This window comes from Ambystoma mexicanum, chromosome 5q (assembly GCF_040938575.1).
Source record: "Ambystoma mexicanum isolate Mex_15411 chromosome 5q, UKY_AmexF1_1, whole genome shotgun sequence".
NCBI lineage: Eukaryota > Metazoa > Chordata > Amphibia > Caudata > Ambystomatidae > Ambystoma > Ambystoma mexicanum.
Window position 1 is genome coordinate 820,173,531 of NC_090933.1, and position 24,887 is coordinate 820,198,417.

General features: G+C 44.0%; 1 protein-coding gene across 2 annotated transcripts in view; it reads right to left on the reverse strand.

The window, feature by feature from the left end:
- The window catches only part of RMDN1 (regulator of microtubule dynamics 1), an 857,211-nt gene that overhangs the window by 557,899 nt on the left and 274,425 nt on the right, over positions 1 to 24,887 (reverse strand). For both annotated transcript variants that reach the window (XM_069621304.1, XM_069621303.1), the window contains exon 4: positions 10,343 to 10,432. In XM_069621304.1, coding sequence (XP_069477405.1) covers positions 10,343 to 10,432 — 90 coding nt within the window. The remainder of the gene's footprint in view (positions 1 to 10,342; positions 10,433 to 24,887) is intronic.

The window sequence follows — 24,887 nt, forward strand, 5'->3', positions numbered from 1 at the left end:
TTATTGGGTGTTAAGAAGGATTTCTGAACACTGACCTGGAGGGGCAGAGGTTCAGAAGGCCAACCTAGTTTCTTGGAACAGGGTAACCTCTGGACAAGCCAGACCAATCAGGGTAGCTATGGCAGGCGGTCAAGGCTGAGTCTCAGGAGGGGTGAGGGTGACTGAAAGACCTCAATGAGCGTACAAAGCAAGGACACTTACAAATTACTCCAGACAGGTGTTATATTAAAAATATAGACACATTTATTACTAACCCTTTGTAACATGGACCATAGTAAAGAATCACAGTAACACTAGAATAAACCAATACACCATAATCAACACAATATATATACAAGACCAATGGGGGCATAAGGGGTTAAAAGCATGGAATAGGTTGACCACCTAGAGGGGGGGAACAGGCAGTGCAAGTAATCTTTAGACCCAGTTCCACATCAGGAATACACCTAACTAAGAGGCAGTCTAAGCCCTACGAAGAGAGGATCCTTATGCTCAATAGTACATGCACGCGCTTGTGCCAATGGGCAAAAGAGGGTCTCTTCAAGGGTCTGTAGCAGCTCAGGAAGATGGATAAGGCGATGAAGAACAAGTTCCCACTATTCAAGCAGGACCTCCACCTGAGGGCAGAGGCAGTTGTAGAGGGAGGAATGGAGTCGCTATTTCGCAATAGCTGCGGAAACGAAAGGGGCCCTCAGGGGCCACTCATGTGTAAAAATGGGCTCCTGCACTAGGGGCCACCGGTTGGGGTAAGGACTACTCACCGGTCCCCGATGCAGGCAGACCCAAACTTCACCAGTACAGTACAGTCCACTTCGCTGGCAGGTTCGAATGCGACAATCAGGACGTCTCGACATCGTGTAGTTCCCGAGTTGCAGCGAGGATTCCCAAATGGGACAGTGGCGATTTCTCACCTGAGTCAGCCCAATTCCACTGCAGCAGGCTTCAGGGGCAAGGAGGTCACAAATGCAGAGAACTTGCACAGGTCGTTGCCTCAGCAGGGCAACACGGTAACCGCATTTACTCTGGTCCGGGAGCACTCGTCTCACTTCAGACCTGGGAATGCCAAGTGTACGAAATTCGGTGTGAGGGTGCCGTGGACACAGAGCTAGCAGTATACCAAGTTTCGAGGGCCTCCTCAAAACAGCGGCGGTGACAGAGCAAAGGTCCTGCGTAAGCTGGTCATCCCACTGGTTGGCCCAGGGACACTTCGAAGAGGCTTACTTACAGCGTTTGATGAAGGTGCCGAGAATAGTTGATCCCACTATTCCAATGGGTCGAAGCGTCTTCGCAGACCTTCTAGGACGATCAGATGCAGTGGGGTCCCAAGGGACGACAGCGGTCTGAGGGTGCCAATCCTTCCAGCGGGTCACCAGCGGTTCTTTGACCCGGCTTCTTGTTGCAGGATACTTGGATCCTTATCCTTTGTTCGGTGTGAACTCAGGAGATTGTCATGGTAGTGGTGTTTTCAGCCTCCTCTTATCCAAAGTTCCCTTCGCGCCAAAACGGAGAGGACCCAATGGGAGATCTGCTCACAAACACTCACTCCATATGTGGACCAATCATGGACCACAGTGGTCCCAGGCATTCAGGACACTCCAGACTCTCTGGCACTCAGGATGTGTATTGGGATCAGACATCCCAGCCCACATCCTTGAGGTACACACGCAAGGCATGCAGAAGCCCGCGGAAGCATTGGGTTTTGTGGGAAAGTGCATGACCAAATAAGGACTGACCCGGGATGACTCGACCTGGGGAAGGTGAAGGGGCAAGATGGCCAAAGGACAGGACAAAGAACCTCGTGGCATGGCCATTGTGGAGCCAGGCCACCTATTTGTGCCAAAAGTGGTTAACGCGGTTAACATGGCAAGAAAGGGTTACAAATATAAGAAAACGATAGCTGCCACCAGTCCTGTCCATGACACATCTGCACAGTTCATAAAAAGCCCAGCGAGAGTTTCTAGGGCCTTTGGAAATGACTAGAGACCCAAGTGTGCTGTATGGTATTATACATTGCACACTTGTTACATGTTGCACAAAAGCTGCAACATGAGGAAAGGACTAAGGGAAACAAAGTCTCCCAGTACTGACTGTTTTAAGGGCATGTCAGTTTCCCCATAGAAAGTGAGCGAAAGCCCAGAGGAGTGCATCTGAGGGCTATGCTTCTCTGGCAAAGTCAGTCAATGGTGTTTAAACAGCAGCAACAAGTTTGGGGGTTGACACATGGAGGGAAAATTACAAACAATTATGAAATCTTTCCTAACACTCGCCCCTCCCAGACTAAGGACAGAGGGAACTAATCCACCCTGGATGAGTTTCTTGTTCAGGTCGGCTAAACATTCTGGACAACCCATCAGCATTGCTATGTTGGACACCTGGCCTATGCTCAATAGTGAAGTCAAAGCCTTGCAGACTTATGGAGCACCTAAGCAACTTTGGATTCTCTCCCTTCATGTTCATTAGCCACTTTAAGGGCTTATGGTCAGTTTTCACAGTGAAGTGGGTCCCATAGAGGTAGGGCCTCAGCTTCCTTAGGGCCATTATTTCTCTACTGTGGACCATCTGAGCTCTCTGTCCTTAAACTGGCGACTAATGAAGCCAATAGGGTGTTCCTTACCCTTCTCATCTACTTGCGATAGTACAACTCCTAACCCAGTGTCAGAGGCATCTGTCTGCACAATAAAAGGTCTTTGGTAATCAGGGACCCTGAGCACAGGGGCCTGGCACAAGGAGTCTTTTAAGCCATTGAAAGCCTTCTCACACTCTTCAGTCCAAGTTACCTTCTTGGGTTTCTTTGGAGTAGTGAGAACAGTCAGCGGGGCAGCTATGGTGCCATAGTCTGCCATGAAATTTCTTTAGTATCCAGTGAGTCCTAAAAAGGCTCTCACTTTGGTCTGTGTAGTGGGGGTAGGCCAGTCTTGTACTGCTTGTACTTTACTGGGTAGAGGCTCGACCTCTGGCTCCACCTACTTCATGTCCAAGGTAGACCACTGATCCTTGTCTAATCTGGCACTTACTGGCCTTTATGGGCTAGTGGGCCTTCTGAAGAGCCTGTAACACAATCCCTGGGTGTTTCACATGGTCTTCCCAGGTGGCACTGAAAACTGCTACATCATCCAGATATGCAAGACAGAATTCATCCAACCCATTCAACACATGATTCACCAGCCTCTGGAAAGTGGCAGGTGCATTCTTCAACACAAAAGGCATTACCCTGAACTGGTAAAGACCATCTGGAGTTGAGAAAGTTGTCTTCTCCTTGGCATGTTCTGCAAGGGCTATTTGCCAATAGCCTGCAGTGAGATCAAACGTGCTGAGGTACTTCGAGGCACCCAAGGTATCCACCAGCTCATCTGTTCTAGGCAAGGGGTGTGCATCTGTCTTGGTGACAGCATTCAGAGCCCTGTTATCCACACAGAACCTCAATTCAGAAGTACCTGCCTTTGGAACCAAAACCATTGGGCTGGACCAAGGACTACTGGAGGGTTCAATCATCCCAAGATCCAACATTTTGTTGACCTCTGTCTTAATGTAAGACCTTACTTTGTCTGACATTCTGTATCCCCTACTTCTGGTAGGTACACTGTCTTCTGTGTCTATGTTATGTTTGCACCAAGGTGTCAAACCAGGGGACTGTGAAAACAGAGGGGAAAATTGACTAAGCAAACTTTTCACTGCAGCCTGCTGATCAGAAGTCAGGTGAGGTGCCACTCGGACACCCTCAATGGAGCTATCTGAAGGACTGCTTTGGAATAGGTCAGGGAGAGGTTCCGACTCCTCTTCCTCAACATCTGAAGCCAATAGCAGTGCTGCGATTTCAACTCTTGGGATGAAAGCCTTCAGTCTATTTACATGGAAAACCTTTGTCCAGGCCTTCCAAGGTCCACTAAATAGTTGACCTCACCCAGTGACTCCAACACTGTGTAAGGGCCTGACCATTTCTCCTGTAAAGCCCTAGGCCTTATGGGATTCATGATCAGGACTTTCTGACCAGGTGTGAAGTTGATGAGGGAAGCCTTCTGGTCATTCCAATGTTTCACCAGAGCTTGTCCTGTCTTCAACTTGTCACTAGCCAGACCCATCAGGAGTACCATCCTTTTTCTGAGCCCTAGCACATAGTCTACTACGTTGGTAGTAATGGGGGGAGTGGGCAACTCCCATCCCTCCTTGACTATGGCTAAGGGTCCCCTTACAGGGTAACCAAACACAAGTTCAAAGGGTCTAAAGCCAACACCCTCTTGTGGTACCTCTCTGTAGGCAAAAAGTAAGCATGGTAATAAAAGATCCCATTTTCTTCTTTGAGGTTCTTCCAGAGCCCCAATCATACTTTTTAAGGTCCTGTTAAACCTTTCAACCAGACCATTGGTCTATGTGGGGTATGCGGATGAAAACTTATAGGTGACACCACATTCCTTCCACATGGCCTGCATATACTTCGACATAAAGTTGCTGCCTCTGTCAGATACAACTTCTTTAGGGAAGCCAACCCTAGTAAAGATGCCAAGTAAAGCTTTTGCAACTGACTTGGCAGTCACAGTTTTTAATGGGATGGCCTCGGGATACCTGGTGGCATGGTCGACAAGCACCAGGATAAACCTATTGCCTGAGGATGTTTGAGGGTCAAGGGGACCAACAATGTCGATCCCTACCCTCTCAAATGGTACCCCCACAACTGGGATTCGTACCAATGGAGCTTCGATTGTTGAGCCACTCTTACCAGATAACTGGCAGGAGGCACAGCTCCTGCAGTGACTTTCTACTTGCACCCCCATCTTGGGCCAGTAGAAGTGCATGGATAACCTTTGCTTGGTCCTCTTAATTCCAAGGTGACCAGCAAGGGGCACTTCATGTGCCAGCTGCAGAAGGAAGGGTCGTACAGCAAGGGGCACCACCAACCTCCTATGGTCTCCTTCTGTAGACTCTGTAGGCTCACTATACAGGAGCCCACCTTCCCAATAAATCCTGTGCTTCCCAGGAGGTTCACCCTCAATCTGGGAGCAGGCCTGTCCCCTTAGGCCTTCCAGAGATGGGCACTCACGTTGGCCCTTACTGAATTCTTCCCTGTCAGGACCACCTCTGCTAACAAATCTTTTAGTTCAGGATGGTCATTGGGGTCAAATATTTCAGGCATCACCACCTCCTCGTCAGGTCCTGGTGATTGACCAACTACCTCCACCTCATTGGTAGGTGAGTTAGGGGGAATATTTTCTTTCCCTCTTTTTGATTTTCTGACTCCTTTAGCCTTGGGTTTCCCCTTTGGCTGTTGCAGGGCATTGGTCTTGGCCAGTGCTGCCCTTCTTTGAGACCTTGTGCAGGGTCTGTCAGCTGTATCTCCCACAAGCCCTAAAGCTCTGAGATCATTTCCCAGTAAGACCTTTCCTGGGACACTCCTCTGTATGCTCACTGCAATCCTGACTGCTGTACCATCGATAGTAAGATTTACAGGTATTACTGGGAACATGAGAGGTGGGACATCAGCCAACTTAGTGGGCATCAGAGTAGCTCTGGCAACTTCCTCTGGGTCTACCAAGGTAGAATCCACTACAGTTCAACTACACCCACTATCCCTAAGAGCTGGAGTATCTACTCCATTTATCAGCACACTGTCTTTAAAGTAGTGCTTGGTGTTATCTGGAATCCTAGCATAAGCCTCTGAATCTGTAAACTCCCAGGAACCCAGGGAAACTAAAAATACCTCAGCTTCTGTCCCTCTGGGGAAGGAGTCTGAGGAGAAGGATGCTCCTGTAATATCGTCTTCCTCATAGGAGGAGAAGGCCAGATTAGCAGAGTGGACCCCCAAGGTTTTGACTTTGCATCTGGGATCTCCCTTCACGTGGTCAGTTGCTCCACAAGCAAAACAAGATCCACTGGGTCTGTTTACATAGGGAGGCTTATTATAACCAGAGTTCTGTTTTGGAGGCTGACCTCCACTACCCTATGCGTTCTCTTGTGTCTTACCCTTATTTTTCTTTTTGTAGCCCTTTTGGGAGGAAGATTTACCAGTTTTCCCACCCTCCTTATCTTTGGACTTTTTCCCTTCCTCCTGCTTACCAGGATGAGTCTTGTCCTTATGGGACACTCTATGTGACACCCACAAATCTGCTGCAATGGCAAGCTTCTTAGGATCTATCTCCTTTGAATCTGCCAAATGCTGCTTAAATTCAGGGGAAGAAGATGCAAAAATATGTTCCAGCATGACAATACTTATCATACCTTCAAAGGTAGAGACCTTATAACCTTCAACCCAGCCAGTCAAGTTCTTTAAGGATTCAGTTACATAAGATACCCAAGTACCACCTTCTTTCTTCTTGTACTCTCTGAATCTTTTTAAGTATTGGGCAGGAGTCTTTCAAAAATGTAAGATGAGAGTTTGCTTCAACATTGCAAAATCTGCTCTCTCAGCTTTTGACATTTCCATAATGGCACTGCAGCCAGAATGGGGCAGTCTGCTAAGTAACCAGGCAATTTTAACAGCATTGTCAACTTGGTGAACTTCACATGCATACTCAAATGTATTCAGCCAGTCCATAATGTAATTCTTTTCCTCATACACACTGAGCAGATCTTTTGGAAACCTTGGATGAGAGGAGGCCCCAGACCCATGTCCAGGACCCTTGGATCCATTGGCAACTTGAAGCTTGGCCAGTTCCAACTGGTGATCCCCTGTCTTTCAGTTTTTCTGCCTGCTCTATCTTTCGTTTGGCCATATTGAACTCAAGCTCCTTCTGCCTAAACAGCAGTTGAATTCAAGTATGGCCTCCCCATCAGCACCGGCAGAGGAAACATTAGACATTACATCCTCCATGTCCTCATGGTTGCTGTGGTTCAGTGCAGCGGCAGAACTATCAGTTCTACCAGTGAGAGCAGCACCACCTCCTTCTGCACTATCCTCAGAAGGGTATACCCACATTTCGTCGAATGATTTTACATTGTGGGACTTTTCATCGCCAACCCTTTCATCGCCAAAAACTTTTTTTTTAAAATTTTTTTATGGGGGGCTTTCTCAATGTTTCGTATCTAGAAGCATTTAAAGTTAACAAGGTACTTGTTGCCATACTGTTAGATAGAACTATGGCCTTTTTACCGTTATACTACAACAATTCACTATGTGTCCTGGTAGAAATAACTTGAAATGCATTCACTAGTATGCAACACTGGATACCTTCAGTCCTATCCCACCACTATACACCAATTTGTTAAGAAGGATTTCTGAACTCTGACCTGGAGGGGCAGAGGTTCAGAAGGCCAACCTAGTTTCTTGGAACAGGGTAACCTCTGGAAAAGCCAGACCAATCAGGGTAGCCATGGCAGGCAGTCAAGACTAAGTCTCAGGAGGAGTCAGGGTGACTGAAAGACCTCAATGAGCATACAAGGCAAGTACACTTACAAATTACTCCAGACAGGTGTTATATTAAAAATATAGACACATTTATTACAAGGCCTTTGTAACATGGACCATAGTAAAGAATCACAGTAACACTAGAATAAACCAATACATCATAATCAACACAATATATATACAAGACCAATGAGGTCTAAGGGGTTAAAAGCACGAAATAGGTTGACCACCTAGAGGGGGAGGAAAACAGGCAGTGCAAGTAATCTTTAGACCCAGTTCCACATCAGGAATACACCTAACTAAGAGGCAGTCCAAGCCCTACGAAGAGAGGAGCCTTATGCTCAATAGTACATGCACGCGCTTGTGCCAATGGACAAAAGAGGGTCTCTTCAAGGGTCTCTAGCAGCTCAGGAAGGTGGATAAGGCGATGAAGAATAAGTTCCCCCTATTCAAGCAGGACCTCTACCTGAGGGCAGATGCAGTTTGAGAGGGCGGGATGGAGTCGCTATTTTGCAATAGCTGTGGAAAGGAAAGGGGCCCTCAGGGGCCACTCGTGCGTATAAATGGGCTCCTGCGCTTGGGGCCACCGGTTGGGGTAAGGACTACTCACCGGTCCCCGATGCAGGCAGACCCAAACTTCGCCAGTACAGTCCACTTCTCTGGCAGGTTGGAATGCAACAATCAGGACGTCTTGACACTGTGTAGTTCCCGAGTTGCTCCGGTCCGTGCGCACTCGTCCAACTTCAGACCTGGGAATGCCAAGTATATGAAATTCGGTGTGAGGATGCCGTGGACACAGAGCTAGCAGTATACCATGTTTCGAGGGCCTCCCCGAAACAGCGGCAGTGACAGAGCAAAGGTCCTTCGTAAGCTGGTCAGCCCACTGGTTGGCCCAGGGACACTTCCGAAGAGGCTTACTTGCAGGGTTCATTGAAGGTGCCGAGAATAGTTGATCCCACTATTCCAATGGGTCGAAGCGTCTTCACAGACCTTCTAGGACGATCAGATGCAGAGGGGTCCCACGGGACGACGGTGGGCTCAGGGTGCCAAACATTCCAGCGGGTCACCAGCGGTTCCTTAACTCGGCTTCTTGTTGCAGGATACTTGGCTCCTTATCCTTTACTCGGTGTGAACTCAGGAGATCGACATGGAAGTGGTGTTTTCAACCTCCTTTTATCCAAAGTTACTTTCGCGCCAAAACAGAGAGGATCCAATGGGAGATCTGCTCACAAACACTCACTCCATGCGTGGACCAATCATGGACCACAGTGGTCCCAGGCATTCAGGACACTCCAGACTCTCTGGCACCCAGGATGTGTATTGGGATCTGACATCCCAGCCCACAACCTGGAGGCACACACACAAAGAGAAGCCCGCAAAAGCATTAGGTTTCGCGGGAAAGTGCATGACCAAATAAGGACTGACCCGGGTTGACTCGACCTGGGTAAGGTGAAGGGGCAAGATGGTCAAAGGGCAGGACAAAGAACTTTGTGGCATGGCTATTTTGGAGCCAGGCCACCTATTCGTGCCAAACACGGTTAACGCGGTTAACATGGCAAGAAAGGGTAAAAATATAAGAAAATGATAGCTGCCACCAGTCCTGTCCATGACACATCTGCACAGTTCATAAAAAGTCCAGCGAGAGTTTCTAGGGACTTTGGAAATGACTAGAGACCCAAGTGTGCTGTATGGTAAGATACATCGCACACTTGTTGCCTGTTGCACAAAAGCTGCAACATTAGGAAAGGACTAAGGGAAACAAAGTCTCCCAGTACTGACTGTCTTAAGGGCATGTCAGTTTCCCCATAGAAAGTGAGCGAAAGCCCAGAGGAGTGCAGCTGAGGGCTCTGCTTCTCTGGCAAAGTCAGTCAATGGTGTTTAAACAGTAGCAAAAAGTTTGGGGGTTTGACACATGGAGGGAAAATGACATAGAATTATGAAATCTTTCCTAACATTGTGTTTGAAAGACAGTGAAGTAACCAACAGATGTCCCACATGATGTGTTGCATCATCAGTAGCAACTGGTAGCTTTTAGGGACCAGCGTCAAGTAAGAAGGGGTGCATTTGGAGAGCACTGAGAGCACTTCACATGGTGCTGAGCTAACCAGAACAAATATAGAGAACCGAGTCAAAGAAAAGGGTGAGCGGGAAGGCGGAAGACTTGGGCATGTGGGAATAAAATGGAAAAAACGTAATTGAAAGGAGGAAATACAATTAAACCCTGGGTCATTAACCACAAAGCTTGCCAGTGATTGTGTATACCATCCTGAGTTAACCAAAACCAATACTGAATCTAGTGCAGCTTGTTCCTGACCATCTAGAGAGATGCAGGGTTGCCTGCTGTGATGTGGGGGCAGCATCATTGATTGTAGTGAAGCTGACAAATAAGACTACATAGTCCATCCTCCCCATGAGGTATACGTCATAAGGGAAGCTGCTGCCACGCTCTCTCCCATTGTCTCTTTGACACTTTGCCAAGTATTGAAAATCAGTGAAACCCACCATGTTACAGCAAAAGTACAACTGTCCTTCCTCTTCTGCTGACTGTCCCCCTCTATGTGTCCCCTTTTGCCCTTCACCGCATGCCTCTTGCCTACCCATCATTACATTATAGCAGTCTGACGAAGCCATGAGAGATCAGGGCATGACATATAAACAACGAACAAAATAAAGTAACAAGTCTTGTAAGCTACAAGGGATATTAAAATCTACCAGTGACCATCATTTTTTTAGTCCCAAGAGACAATGAGGTCCATATGATAACAGACATGGTGTGTCTGAACAACGGCCTTATCTCACAAACGCATGCATGATCCTGCAATCATCTTTTAGCAACCTCATCCTATTTCCTCAAATAAAGTATAGAAGTTGCTTGGCAAATCTGCTCAATTGCTATTGATGGTGAAAAGAAAACAATCGTATTTATTTCGTTTTTCAGGGAAGGGTTGAGGAATCAAACACTTTCATTAATAAGAGATACAGGGTGTATTGACAGTCTTAACATACCTGGAAATGCTTCTGTATGTCAAAGGCGTTTTCAATTTTTGTCTGGAAACCTTCATATTCGCCAATCTCGTTCAGGCAGATGGCATACCACTGAAAGTTGAAAACAATGTTACAAAAACTAGCATTAGCGCAACTGCCAGAGTGCTAAAATAACAATAGCAATTTGAATAACATATATGACTATTAAAATTCAGGAGTACTGACTTGTACAGAGATGTTCACTACAATTTGTAAATACACCATATTTATGTTCATGTTCATACAAACACCTAAGACCAAAGGGTGAAGCCCCACGGCGCTGCCTAATCCGTTGCAAAAATAGTTTGTGCTGCTTTTTCAACATATGTAATTCTATTGCTGAATGTTAGTAAAAATCACAGCTTTTATCTGGCTCGGCTAATGGTGTTCCGGTACCGTGCCGCTTCCTGCGGCCGGATCTGGATATATGGAAACAGAACATGTACACGAGCAGTACATTTTAGCAAGGATGGGAGCAGCTGCTTCCACTTGTTACTTTGATGTTTTTAATGAGATGGATGTGATCCCTGAAGAAGGACTTGCTAAAGTCCAAAATGCATTGGACGTTTTCCATGTCGTCTCCCAATTAAATACTACAGTGTTTTATGGAATATAAAAGACTATAAAAGTCTATTTTTGAATAGACCACTGACACTCCCAAACAGAATTACATATGTTGAAACAGCAGCAAAAAATATTATTACAAGGGATTAGGCGGCGCTGTGGGGCTTCACCCCTTGGTCCTAGGTGTTTGTTATTGTTTCCCACTGTTTGCGACAGTGGTTGTTGTCTAATCCAAATACTGTAAACATTCTAGTGATTTACTATAATGAAGTATAGGTTGCACCCGCCTTGCCAGTACCATATGTTTATGTTTTTTTTGTTTATTTCTGGAGCGCCTTTGCCAAGGCACTTTGCAAAATTAATGAATTGGTACATTGAATGAAATGACAAATAATACCAGAGGAGAACGAAAACAGACAGATAAAGAAGACATAAAGAAAACCAGCGAGAAAGAAATAGCAATGCTAATCCGTAATGCTTTCAAGGTGAGGGTCCGGCAGTATATTGAACAAAAAATTGCAGGACAAAAACATGCCACCCCCAACAAAAATAACAGTGGGATGCAACACGCCTTAAAACATTAAAAATGAACCAGCCACAGCCAAAAACCTAGTCTGGTCAATATATAAAACGTGCACACGGAGCGGATGGCACATGAATGCAGAAGCAGAGGATGGTCCATAACTGCAACCAACATGTAGGAGAATCCCAATGAGGCAGCCGCAGCAACGCAGAATGGAACCCGACCCATGGACATCAGCTTTGTAGGCCAGGTGGTCCTCTAGTCAAAAATATCCCATATGAAGTACAAGACAAGCATTGAGTGTGCTTGGTTTACTCCTTCCTGGCACTGGTGGTGGATCAGAATGAACATGCACATTGATGATTTCTTATCTGGCCTGACTTTATCAAAGGCATTATTCCTAATTATATAATTAATGGAAGATGGAGTCACCACCCCCAAGCAGTGTATAGAAAAGACGCAAATCAACTAGATAAAAGAAAAACTATTCATACCTAAAGGGTGATTTGAGGAACTTAATCAAAGCTAATCAAAGCTTCAAAAAGTCATTCCAAACTAAACTTTGAAATGGTCAGAACAACCAGTTGAAACCATCGATAAAAGTCGATTGGAAATCGACTGTGGGAGAGATAGAACCAAATGCGTAATGTACTCGAAATCTACACAAAATAGATTTTCCTCGCTTCTGGTCTTCAAATATTTTTACCTGTCTAATATTAGTATTGATGCATGTGACTCTTGATGTCCAAAATAGTCCCCAACTATCTTGTTTATACAGGTCACCTTGTGTTAACCTTTTTATTGTTCTATTTCTATTTTTGCTTCACGATTTGTGTTGATACACTTGCATGTTCCTTCTTCATTTTTCCTTTCTCTATAACACAGTTAGTGAATACTTTTCACCCATTCTCGTGATCCCTGAGCAGACAAGATGATGTCGCCATGGTTCCATGATGACATCATCACGCAGCGTGGACGCCATCTTGGACTATATTAACTCAGTCCGTTCGGACGTTCTTTTGTTTACTCCAATTGCTGTCCAGGCTTTGATTTGTGCTGTTTGAGTTAGGACAGTTTCCCATAGACCTCCTTCGAAATTGGTTTCTTCATTTTAGGTTTCTTACCGTGGCTTACCTGTTTTTGCCTCATTTTTGTATTTTTAGTTTACATTCATCTTCTAACCTGGCAATTCGGGTTACCTTGGCTGCCATTTGAATTAGGTGAGAGAGTGTTTTGCACATTTATTCTCGTGGGGTATACTCTTTATTTATGGTTTGGATTTTCACGTATCCTTTTTTATAGCCAGCTGGTAGTTTCTCCAAATTGAATCCGTATCGTTTTTTATTGACATAAACAAAATGTATATATTTATATCTCATCACTAATGATGATTATTTATACTTAGTTTATGTAGACTTTGGGTACATTATGCATTTGTCTTCAGCGGGACAGTGGAGTGGAAAGTGGTCCTGCAGTGGACCCGGCGAAACATACTGACTCTGAGGATATCGTCTGTAGCTGCGATGCATTCCAGGTGCCGTCAAGGAGCTTAAAAACTCCATTATACTGCGCAACGGGGAGCAGGAATTTGATTGGTCCCGCAGTGGAACCGGCAAGACATGTACTGACTCTGAAGATTTCTTCTGTGGTTGCTGTGCAGGCACGGTTTCCTCAACGCAGGTGCTGGCAAGGAGGCTTGAAAACGTCATTATACTGCAGAGCGGGGAGCGGGGAGTGGAGTAGAAAGTTGTCCTGCAGTGGTCGGGAGAGGGTCGGGAGTGAGAGGGATTGTTGGAACCAGACAACCCTGAAGCACTGGGAGCCTTCCTATCTCTTAGACCAAGTTAGTGTCGCCGGATTTTTCTTCATAAGTTCATTCTACTATGCTCGCGGCATGTACGAAATATCAGCTGCGAAGCACAGCATGCCCAGTTGGTAATAAAGAGCTCTCGGTCGCAAAAGCCATAAAGAAAAGCGAAAAGATTAAACTACAAAAAAATTCTACTGCCGGGGAAGTTGACTAGAACCTGAGTAAACAGGAAAGTGTAAACGGTCCCACTAAAGGGAACATTACTGCCTTTTTAAAGCTGAGAGGTCCTATTGCGATCGAAAAGGACCCCATGGAAGCTCGAGCTAGTACAAGAGGAGATGATATTAGAGACAAGAGGATCTATCCGTGGTAGATCCGATTGGCAATAACTCACTTTTGAATGTCTGTCTGAGTTTGCAGAAGGAAGTCGACCCCATAGCAGATCAAGCGGGACTCCCTGACTATGAAATAACAGGTTTGCCTGCCAAATTGGAAAATCTGTCCAATCCTGGACCTGGTAAAAATTGCTAAGAATGTCACAACACAGCACATCATTTTCCTCATCTGACTCCGTGGAAGAGGACTTTAATTCGGAGACAGAAATGCTGACCTTGTGCAATCATTTAAACAAGGTAGAACAGATTACAAAAAATGACTCATATGCCTAGTTGACACAGTGTCAGAAGCAAATAATCACATTTTTACCCTGGCATTGGAATGCAAAATGAGGGGGATATATGCATGGAGGAAGAAGTCAAAAATACAATAATAAGTGTACATGCGACAAACTCTCAATGAATTTAAAGTCCAGTGGAAACGGTAATCACAAGTAGTAATGACAGAAATACCCTAGAGGGGGCCTGTTTTACAAGCAAAACGAAAAGGGCTCTACAAGAATTTAGGCAACAGCCTAAAAGCCTTGGTAAATGGAAAAAGTGTCCTAACAATGCCATCACTCTCTTGAATAAGAATAAAATGGCCCTATCTAGAGCAATACAGATCCTGGCCTCCTCTAAAAGTGTTACATGTAGGGAAATGGCAGACATTTTGAATTAACAGCTGGTGCCTCACTCTTGAGCAGGAAAAAGAGTGTGCCAAAAAAGGGACACCATAAGACTGTAGAAACTTGGCTGTGTAGTAAAACTGAAGAGACCCCCACCGTTGAAGGAGAAAGAGAGCAAGAGACGTTACTACAAAGGCCTTTAAAAGAGAAAGCCTTATTAATAAATGAGTTGGAAAAGGCCCAAACACTTAGGGATGCCAGGCCTAAGATCACAATGGGAAAGAACACGATCAAAACACTAAATCTCACATTAGAAGAGCAATTGGGCACAAAGTATCGTACCAAGATGATACAAATATTGCACACGCAAGCGAGGCGAGATAGCTCCTTCTGAATCAGAACAATTTCGTATCCAATTACAAGTGATAACCACCAAAGATTTAGCCCTTGTGGAGATACCCTACTCCGTATGTGACGCTAATTGGGCAATGTCCATCTAATCTCACCCATTATAGTTGAATCAATTATGTCTCATGCACTGGAGTTTGTTGAGATGGGCTACATAACCGAGAGAAAGCAGGCCTTTCTAGATAAGAACAAAGAGCCTAAGATAAATGAATGAGAAGATCTACAACTGGATCTTGTGCCACTAAATATTGATGTCCTGGCGCAAAGAATAGTTGCAGCTCTAAGCAATCACAAACAGGAAAATTTGGGTTATCATGAGGAAGAAAATGCGTTGGATGCAATGGGATGACAGAATTGTGAAAATGTTAAACATATATTTATTACCTCATAGAATACCAGAGGTTTAAACACTTTCGTGTCCAATACTGAGGGGCAGGCCTATGTATTGTCATCAGACTTGTTTTTATTGCAGGAGAGTGGATGATGGACACTTAGTTCATTGGTGCATATCAGATGTTACAGAGAAAGGTGATATGACCGAACAAAGGAAGACCGCCAGGCAGCCTCCGCATAAGGGCAAACTAGCATTTACCCATGAGGGAATTTAAGTTGAAGCGAGGGAACCTAACATATTGGCTGCTGTAATAACCATCATAAGGGGAAATAAGTCAGAAACAAGTAAGTGTTGGGATATTGCTTTTATTACTTTACTTAAACGTTACTTGTATTACTTTATTCAGATTTAGATTCAAATGTCACATGTGTTCATGCCATCAGTAGTTGTGCTCTGCTTCATTACTTATGTATGCCATTGTGAGGTAATGCATTCCTTTCAGATTGTTGTGCTTTGAGGTATTCTGTTTGGAGTCAGTTGGTGCAGGTTGCTGGAGGCAGTGCCTGCTGTCACAGACAGATACTTAATAAAGTATCAAAGTGCCATCCTGGTCTGGACATCAATACTTAACATTGGCGACGAGGATTGCTTTGAACCCCTTCGTGCGACGGTCCTGGCGCAACCGTCTTTGTGGCTGTGCAGATCCCTTATCTCCCGGCGGCCGTGACAGCAGGCAGAAGAGGTAGAGCCGCGAGTGGACATTAAGGGAGATTTCCAGCTAAGGCAAGTCAAGAGTGCGCTGCGCTGCAAGCCTGGGTTGAAGGGACCCCTTTTCTCGAGCGCGCGCAGATACTGAGGGATTCCCCAACGCATAGGAAAGGTGAGCTGGAGCGCGAGCACAGCGCGAGCACGCCAGAGCGGACGCCAGCTGGAGCGCGAGCACAGCGCGAACACTCAGAACGAATGCCAGCTCAGACTCATAGCTCTCGCTCACCGAGCCGTGAAGCGCGAGTGGAGCGCGTACACAGGCTCAACCTTGTGATTCGAGCCGTACACGGGGAGAGAGCGGCTGGGCAGGCGCTGCAGCCTTAAAGCCCCGAACGGCGTTGAGTGCAGACTCCGCCCCCGCAACGGTGGCCCCGCCCCCCTTTGGCCTTGCAACGGTGCATTACTGGAAAAAAAAAAAAATCTGTCATATGGTGATATTTATCTTTGCTGAAACATCCTACAATACATTATATGCAACATCCTGAAATACATTAATTGTGACTCAAAAGTGAAGGACCAAGGTTGCAACTACAGTGTCTCTGGTCACCATGGCTGCTTCCATCCCACCCCCTCTCTCTTTTCTGAATGAACCAGGCCGGCCTGCAGTCAGGTGGGATAAATGGAAGGATGCCTTTGAGAACTATTTAGTGGCCATGGGGGGGGGACAGATTTTCTCCTGCGCGCAAAAAGGCTCTTCTAATACATAATTTGGGAGTAGAAGGACGAAGAATTTTTGATGGCCTTACTGGAAACCAAGTGTCAGGATCTGGTGATATGGATGAGTATGAATTGGCTCTGGGTCGCCTGCGAGACCATTTTGAACCAAAGAAGAATGTCAGTTTTGAAAGGCACAAATTCTTCCAGAGGACATAAGAAAAATCAGAACCTGTAGAATCGTACATTGCATGCTTGAGGTCCCTGAGCTACTCCTGTGAATTCGGACAATTGAGTGACTCGTTAATCAGAGACCAATTGATAAGGTGCACCAACAATGTCAGAGTTCAAGAAAAACTCCTAGCCAAGGACATGAGTCTGGATGAGGCGGTGGAGTTGGCCAGGGGCATTGAACAAACTTCACAGTATGTCAAGGAGCTCAGGGTGGACAAATCGATCACACCATCAATGGCTGTGTGCACCCTGGATCAAAGAAAGAAATCAAATACGTTCAGTGGAAAAAAAGGGAACTGGAATATGAGAAGTTCTTGTTCTCGCTGTGGGAGTCCCAGACAAGGCGCAAACTTTCCATCGTGTCCTGCTAAGTTTGGTGAATGTTTCAAATGCAGGGGCAAGGGACATTTTGCAAATGTCTGCAAGGTCGCTGCTGTCAGTTATGTAGAACACAGAGCAGAAGAAAACAAAGAAGAAAACATTAGAAGAGGATATGACATACAGGAAGTGGCGGATGTGAGAGAATCAATCAACAAGCATGTTTTTGAGATATCAGCTTTGTCTGGGGAAACGAAGGGCCCAGTAGACGCATTTCTTGTTGATGGGTGCGAGCTAGTCATGAAGGTAGACACATGCTCGCCCTGGACCATCATATCCCGAGACACCCTTGTCAGTGTCTTAAAAAAAGGTGAAGACATAATTCGACCCACCAGTGTCAGAGCTTGCGGTTACGCAGAATCGCCTATAGACATTCTGGGGGAATTTCCAGCTAAGATACAGTATAAAGAAAGAAGTTGTCAAGCTATGGTACTAGTAGTGAAGAAAGGTACCTCGTTGCTGGGTGGGAGGAGCAGAGGAACTTGAGAGTGCGAATTCAAGCCAGTGCTCCAAATCCGGTGACCATAGCAGAGATAGAAGATATTTGGACCAAGGACTTCCCAGAAGTATTTTCAGAAAAGTTAGGCAAACTAAGAAAGTTCGAACACCATATAAAGCTCAAAAACAATGCACAGCCTGTAGTACACAAGGTGCGGTAAGTGCCATTGAAAGTGAGATTGCAACTCAAGGAAGAGCTTAAAAATTTGATTCACAAGGGTGTCATTGAGCCAGTTACGGCCACGGAATGGTTGTCACCCATTGTCTTGGTGGCCAAAGCAAATGGGAAACTAAGGTTGTGTGTTGACCTTCGCAGCTTGAACCAGAACATCATAGTTGAGAGACATCCACTCCCTAACATTTCTGAGACTTTGTCAAACTTGGGTGAGCCAAAGTGGTTTTCTGTCATTGACCTTTCATCAGCATACCATCAAGTTCCATTATCCAAGGAATGCCAACATCTCACTTCCTTCATCACACCCGAGGGTGTGTTTAAGTATAACCGCATGCCTTTTGGATTGGCCTCTGCAGCCTCTGTTTTTCAGAGAGTTATGGAAGAAGTACTCAGGGGTTTGAGGAAGGTCACAGTCTTTCAAGATGACATCCTTATTTTTGCAGAGAATGAGCTTGAACATAATGAAATATTGAGAGTAGTGTTAGTTAGACTCAGAGAAGCTGGTTTGACTGTGCAGAGAGAAAAATGTAAAATTGCCGTAAGAGAGGTGGATTATTTGGGCCACAGGATCTCAGGTGACGGAATTTCACCCAAGAAATCCCTGGTGGACAGCATCAAGTATGCTCCCCAACCACAAGACAAGGAGCAGTTACGCTCTTTCATGGGCTTGGCGGAGTACTACCACAAGTTTGTCGACGGCTTTGCCACCATGTCCTCGCCTCTGAGGGATTTGTTAAAGAAAAATGCTAAGTACATATGGACTAATGAATGTCAGAGTGCTTTCAGGAGGATCAAGGATTGTATTGTGGGTGCTCCCTCCTTGGGAGGGTTTGTTGCCAATAGGAAAACTGTACTAGCAGTAGATGCGAGTACCTTGGGCTTAGGTGCTGCTCTCTCCCAGTTTGATGATGGCAAAGTGGAACACGTTATTGCTTTTGCTTCACGTCCTTTGAGGGGTGCTGAGGAAAATTATTCTGTTGTAGAAAGGGAGGCTCTAGCAGTTTCGTGGGCTGTTGAACATTTCAAATTTTATCTCTGGGGTCAACCTTTCACTGTGAGGACGGATCATAAGCCATTGGTTCAATTGCTAGGAAGTGTAGAATGGGCAAAGGGTTCCCCTAGAATATCCAGATGGATGGTAGATTTACTGGCTTATGACTTTAAAGTTGTGTATATACCTGGAAAAGACAACATAGTGGCAGACTGTTTGTCAAGGTTGCCTGTACAAGACAACGACTCTAGGGAAGTAAGTGTGGAGCATGGTCTGAGCATTTATGAAGTAGAATATGAAGCCATAGGGAGAGATGAGTGGAAGGATGCTGACGGTATGGATGAGATAATAAAACAAGTGAAAATATGGACAAAAATAGGTTGGCCCAGGAAAGATCTCATTGAAAAGAAATATGAAGGGTACTATGGCATAAAAGAAGAATTGAATTTATCAGAGGATGGTTTTCAGCTCAGGAAAGGACTAAGGGTAGTTCCCCCTTGTAATATTCGGTCCAAGTTAGTTAACATTGCGCATCAAGGTCATTTAGGCTTGGGGGGCACCAAAAGACATATCAGGCAATCTTTCTGGTGGCCAGGAATTGATAGTGAGGTCGAGAAATGCGTGAGAGGTTGTAGAGAATGTGAAAAGAGTGATAAGAGTAAGGTTATTAGGGAGACTCCCATAAGACCCGTAAGTGTTCCAAGTGAGCCATGGAAAAAGGTTGCGGTAGATTTGATGGGGCCTTTACAAGATTTAGGAAATGATTTTAAATACTTGATTGTCCTTGTGGATTACCATTCTAAATGGGTGGAGTGGAAGGCGATAAGAGAGGCTAACACTACTCAAATGATAACATTTTTTGAAGAGGTATTTTATAGAGAGGGATTTCCAACAGAGATTGTATCGGACAATGGCGTTCAGTTCTGCTCTGACAGAATGGTGGAGTTCTTTAAAAAGTTTGGAATCAAACATTACAGAACCGCCCTCTATCAGCCTAGGGCAAATGGTTTGGTAGAGAGAGCAAACCGATTTATAAAAGGAGGGCTACAGTTAGCTATGGTGTCAGGTCTAAATTGGCAAATTGTGTTACGGGAGAGATTTGGCAAAGAGTACTTATGTGGACAGGACCAGAGTCATGTCACTTATAAGAGAGGCTCAGGATGAGTATGTAGAGAGGGCGAATGCTGAAAGGAAGTCCAAAACAATAGCTTGGAAAAAAGGAGACATGGTTTACATAAAAAATCCGAGAATGTCTCCTAAGTGCATTGAAAGTAAATTCATTGGGCCCAAAAGAATTTCCGTAGTGAGAGGAAATGTAGCCAGGAGGGAGGTGAATGCTGGTCCATGTCAAGGTTGGTGAAATGTAACAACAATGGGCCAGTTGAAGATTATGAATGCACTGAGAATGACAATGAGGATAATATGTTATCGAGTTCAAATGCAAACATGAGTGTGAACAATAATGCATTAAGGGATAGCAATGTAAATGTGAATTCGGAGAGAGTGAGGAGTAAACCTACCTGGTTAAGAGATTATTATCTTAATTAAGTTCAACATTGTAAGGGAGGAGATGTGTTGGGATATTGCTTTTATTACTTTACTTAAACGTTACTTGTATTACTGTATTCAGATTTAGATTCAAATGTCACATGTGTTCATGCCATCAGTAGTTGTGCTCTGCTTCATTACTTATGTATGCCATTGTGAGGTAATGCATTCCTTTCAGATTGTTGTGCTTTGAGGTATTCTGTTTGGAGTCAGTTGGTGCAGGTTGCTGGAGGCAGTGCCTGCTGTAACAGACAGATACTTAATAAAGTATCAAAGTGCCATCCTGGTCTGGACATCAATACTTAACAGTAAATCAGCTCTGTTATGGTGACTTATTCAACAGGAATCAAGTTAACCTGACAGAACACTTGGAGAAAGACCTAGATTGTAAAGAGGGTGCCTGGCATACATTGTTGGCGATATAAGATCTTGTCTAATTAACAATGCTGTTATTTTTTATTTTAATTGTTTTTTTATAACACGCCTAATACCATACCTCAGTTCAGTTTCTAAGCGCGGATCCCGGATTCAAACCTCTGTTGCTTTGTGTGGTCTTGCTTCCAAGACCAACGTATTACCCCTGTGCTATCCTTCGTACACTAGCTTTGATAGCTTGGGGGGGCATACCCCATACTTAGAGAAATGGTAGCAGGCTCTCTTGGATTATGTTTTTGAAATAATTATGGATTTTCAGCTTAGCCACAGGTCATCCCAATTTGCTATACTCAATGATGATAGAAGACATTTTAGAAATCTGGTGGGTAAAAGTCGTATTAATGAGACCAGTAACCGGGTGATATGGTGTGAGATAAATGTGAATGCTTTTAACAAATGTTTGTTTATGCCTGGGTGTGCTTCTATTATTAATGAGATAAACGACTACGATTGGATGATACCAAGGGTGATGTACAAGGCAGATATAGTGCAGGGTAAGTATAGCTATAGGAGGGCCATATGTTCGAGAATCAATGCCATGGCAGTTGTTGTCAGAAAGAAACAGTTTTAGGTGGCGATTAAAGAAGGAAAGTGAGCTTCCACCTCTGTCCTTGCAGAAAATAGTCCTATTGCTCATCTAACGATGGGAGATAAAAATTGGATATGAGCCCATAACGGCTCTATGGCCTCTGCACCATGACAGATTATGTTTCACGCATTCAGATGTCCAGACTACCAGAAATCTGGAACACTAATTAAACACCACTCCTCTCGCCCTACACTTTTGTGAGGAAATTAACCTAGTACCGGAAAATAACTGGATTAAGTATGTGCAAGAGAAAGATAATAAGGAATCTGGTGAGCCAGTAAATGCTGTAATTGCTGAGTATCCAATAATAGAGGCGATTCTAGATTTCTATTGAGGATGTGATTTACAAGATAAATAGACTTAAAACGTCCAGGGTGCTGGACCCGGTGACCTGGCATATGTCACAATAAAACATGACCCGTAAAATTGGGCGATTATTCTTCATAATATATTCTCCCTTGTCATTAAGACGAGAGAATAACCCTCTAGTTGGAGAAAGTCTGAATTTATCCCAGTTTTTAAGAGTGGAAGAAGGGAAAAGCCAGGCAGCTATGAACCTCTTTCCATGGAAGATACCATGGCAAAGATATTCTCCTCTTTTCATTTAGAGAACAAAAACTCTTGAATAACTGAAGATAGAATACTCAGCAATCAGCAAACAGGCTTCTGAAAGGGGGTGGGTGCTTTAGCTAGTCTGTGGACCATAATGTTTTTGATACGTAAGACTTTAATGGATAAATCAACAACGCTTTACATTTGCTTCATAAACTATAGTAAAGCGTTTGATAGTTAGCCGACAAATTCTTTGGTAAAAACGGAAAAACGTGGTATCCACAAATCCTCAAATCCTTTATTTTATTAGACGTCTGTACACTGATACCACCGTCCAATTGAGACTGAATCAAGAAGGCTTACTTAGCTCTACAAAAAAAACGAACCATGGAATCAAATGGGCTGTAGGTTAGCTCCAATGTTGTTTAATCTGTACACATTGGAACTTGTGGAAGTTCTGGCTAAGTGTAGAAATGTTCCCCTGTGCATACACTGAAAACATATTGCCTGGCTAGCATACGCTGACGACCTTGTGATCCTTATGATATGATATGGCATTTGTAACGCACCTATACATAAGTGTATATAGCACTCCTATTGACTTGCAGAGGGGCCTTACCACATTGTGCAACCATGCAGAGGAAAATAATCTCTATATAAATTGTAAGAAAATAAAAATAATGGTGATTAACCACAGTAACAAACAGAGTGGTACATTTGTTTAAAGCAATTGAGGTGATCAATACATGTATTTATCTGGGCATATTTTTACTGACTCCCTCAGTGCAAGTATGTTGTCTCTGGACATCACTAGGAACGTCCAGAGAAAATGCACTGCTATTAAAAAATGTGTTGCACACAGATGCAGGCTTTCAACAGAAGGTATCTTGCAGGGCTATAAAAATAGTATTATCCCTAGTGCGCTCTACGGAATGGAGGTGTCCACAAACAAGGAGGCATTGTTGCTTACGAAGTTGGAGGGAAATGTTTGGCAAGCTACTTTGGGGCTGTCTAACTTGACTCCGATCGAAGCCATTTGCAGTGAGTTTGGTTTGATCTCCTTGCTTACATTGAAAAAGATTGCTACAGGTATTTTTCTTTTAAAAGTGCTTGTAGAGAGCATAAAACCGACATCCTTATACATTAACTTCTTTGAGCTATTGAATTTAATTTCTCCGCATAAAGCTTTAACAATGTGGATGAGAGACATTAATGATTTTTTTGAGAACATTGGTTTTGATATTGTCTACATTATTAATCTCTCTTGTGCTGCTGAGGAAATTAAGCAGAAGGCTATCAGTTGGTATAAAGATCTAAATATGAGAGAATTGGGCAGGCAATTAACCTTTGTGAATTATTTAAAGCAAGGATTCCCCATAGATGTTCTGTTTAACTACATTATTAAGATTACATAATGATAATGTTAGAAGGTTTATCCTCTAGCTTTGTTTGGAACAGCTTCCTACTCTGTTCCGAGTGGGCGCTTGGACTCATAACCCCAGATAGGAACGGTCATGTAGATTGTGCACAATGGGCATAGAGACTTTCAGGCATTTACTAACCGGATGCCCTAAGCTTATGGATATATGTAGGAAGGGTTATGGAGGATTCAAGGGTATTGAAAATATACACGGTGATCAAACTTGGGTTTATATTTATTCAGGAGAAAATGTATTATTGAGTTTTAATGTGCATTATATCTGGATGTCTCTGATTAAGATGATTGATACATTGTAATGAATATTTTAATACGATCATTTAATCTTACTTTTGCACTATAGGATTTGAATACCTATTTTAGAACATCAATCTATACTATTATTGAAACATGTAGGTAGGCCATGAGGATTTGAATACATATTTATTTGGGTATATTTTCACAATGGGCCTCATTACAAGTCCGGCAGTAACCCTGCAATATTTACCAGCGCCTGGCTTGCCGGAATCACCAGGGGATTACGACCCTGGCGATGCGGGAAGTCAGGCACCGGGAAATTGTTAATCCCCATTCCCATTTGAGCCCCACAGGACTCAATGGGAATGGGGATGACGGAAGCACCGGCACCGTTAATTACGGTGCCGGTGCTTCCGTGAAGGTCTGATGGCGGGTGCCGTTCCGCCTGCCAGGTCTGACCCTGGCAGGTGGAACGGCACCCGCCCGCAGCCTCGTAGTGTGCCGGTCTGGTAACAACGGTGCTGGTAGGCTTACCGGCACCAGTGTTACCGGACCTACACATTTGTAATGAGGTTAAATGACTTCGTTTTGCCGTTTTAATGAATGTAATGTGATTGTATATTCTTTTCTTTTTTATGGTGTTTAAGGTTTGAATTTAACTAGAAACACTTAAATTAAAACAATAACAAAATTGTCTCTATCTCTCCCACAGTTGACTTCCAATCAACTATTATTGATGGTTTGAGATGGTTGCTCTGTCCATTCTTAAATTTAGTTTGGATTGACTTTTTGAAGCTTTGAGCTAGTTGCTCAAACCGCCCTTTAGGTATGAATTGTTTTCCTTTTTCCAGTTGTTTTCAGTCTTTTATATACACTGGTTGGTGTGTGGTGACTCCATCTTCCATTAATTATATATTATATATCTATTCTTTTCCTTACACCTTTTGATATTATCTGTTTGATACATCTACATGGTGGTGGTGTTTTTGAACTTTCATGTCTATATGTTCACACATCATTCACGATTCATTCAATTTATTTCTATTTTTGACATCAAATGATTGGCAGATCTGTACTACAGGGTGTATACCATAAGGATTTTCACTGAAATGTTTCTGTGAGCAACACATATGTTTATTGAATTTTGTGACCAACAAGCTATGTTTTTCATAACTAATTGTTTGTTAATATATTGCATTAACAGTTGGTTCCTGATGAAGGGACTTTCCAAACGCGTTGAAAAATGTCACTTTCTTCATTAGAGAAGCTTCATTCTCTTCAGAAACGTTCTACTTAATATTCACTTATGCTTTGTGTATTTGTACTCCTGAGATGAGAAATACTTATTTTGGCTGACTATTCAGCATTACGATGTGCAGGAGACAGGG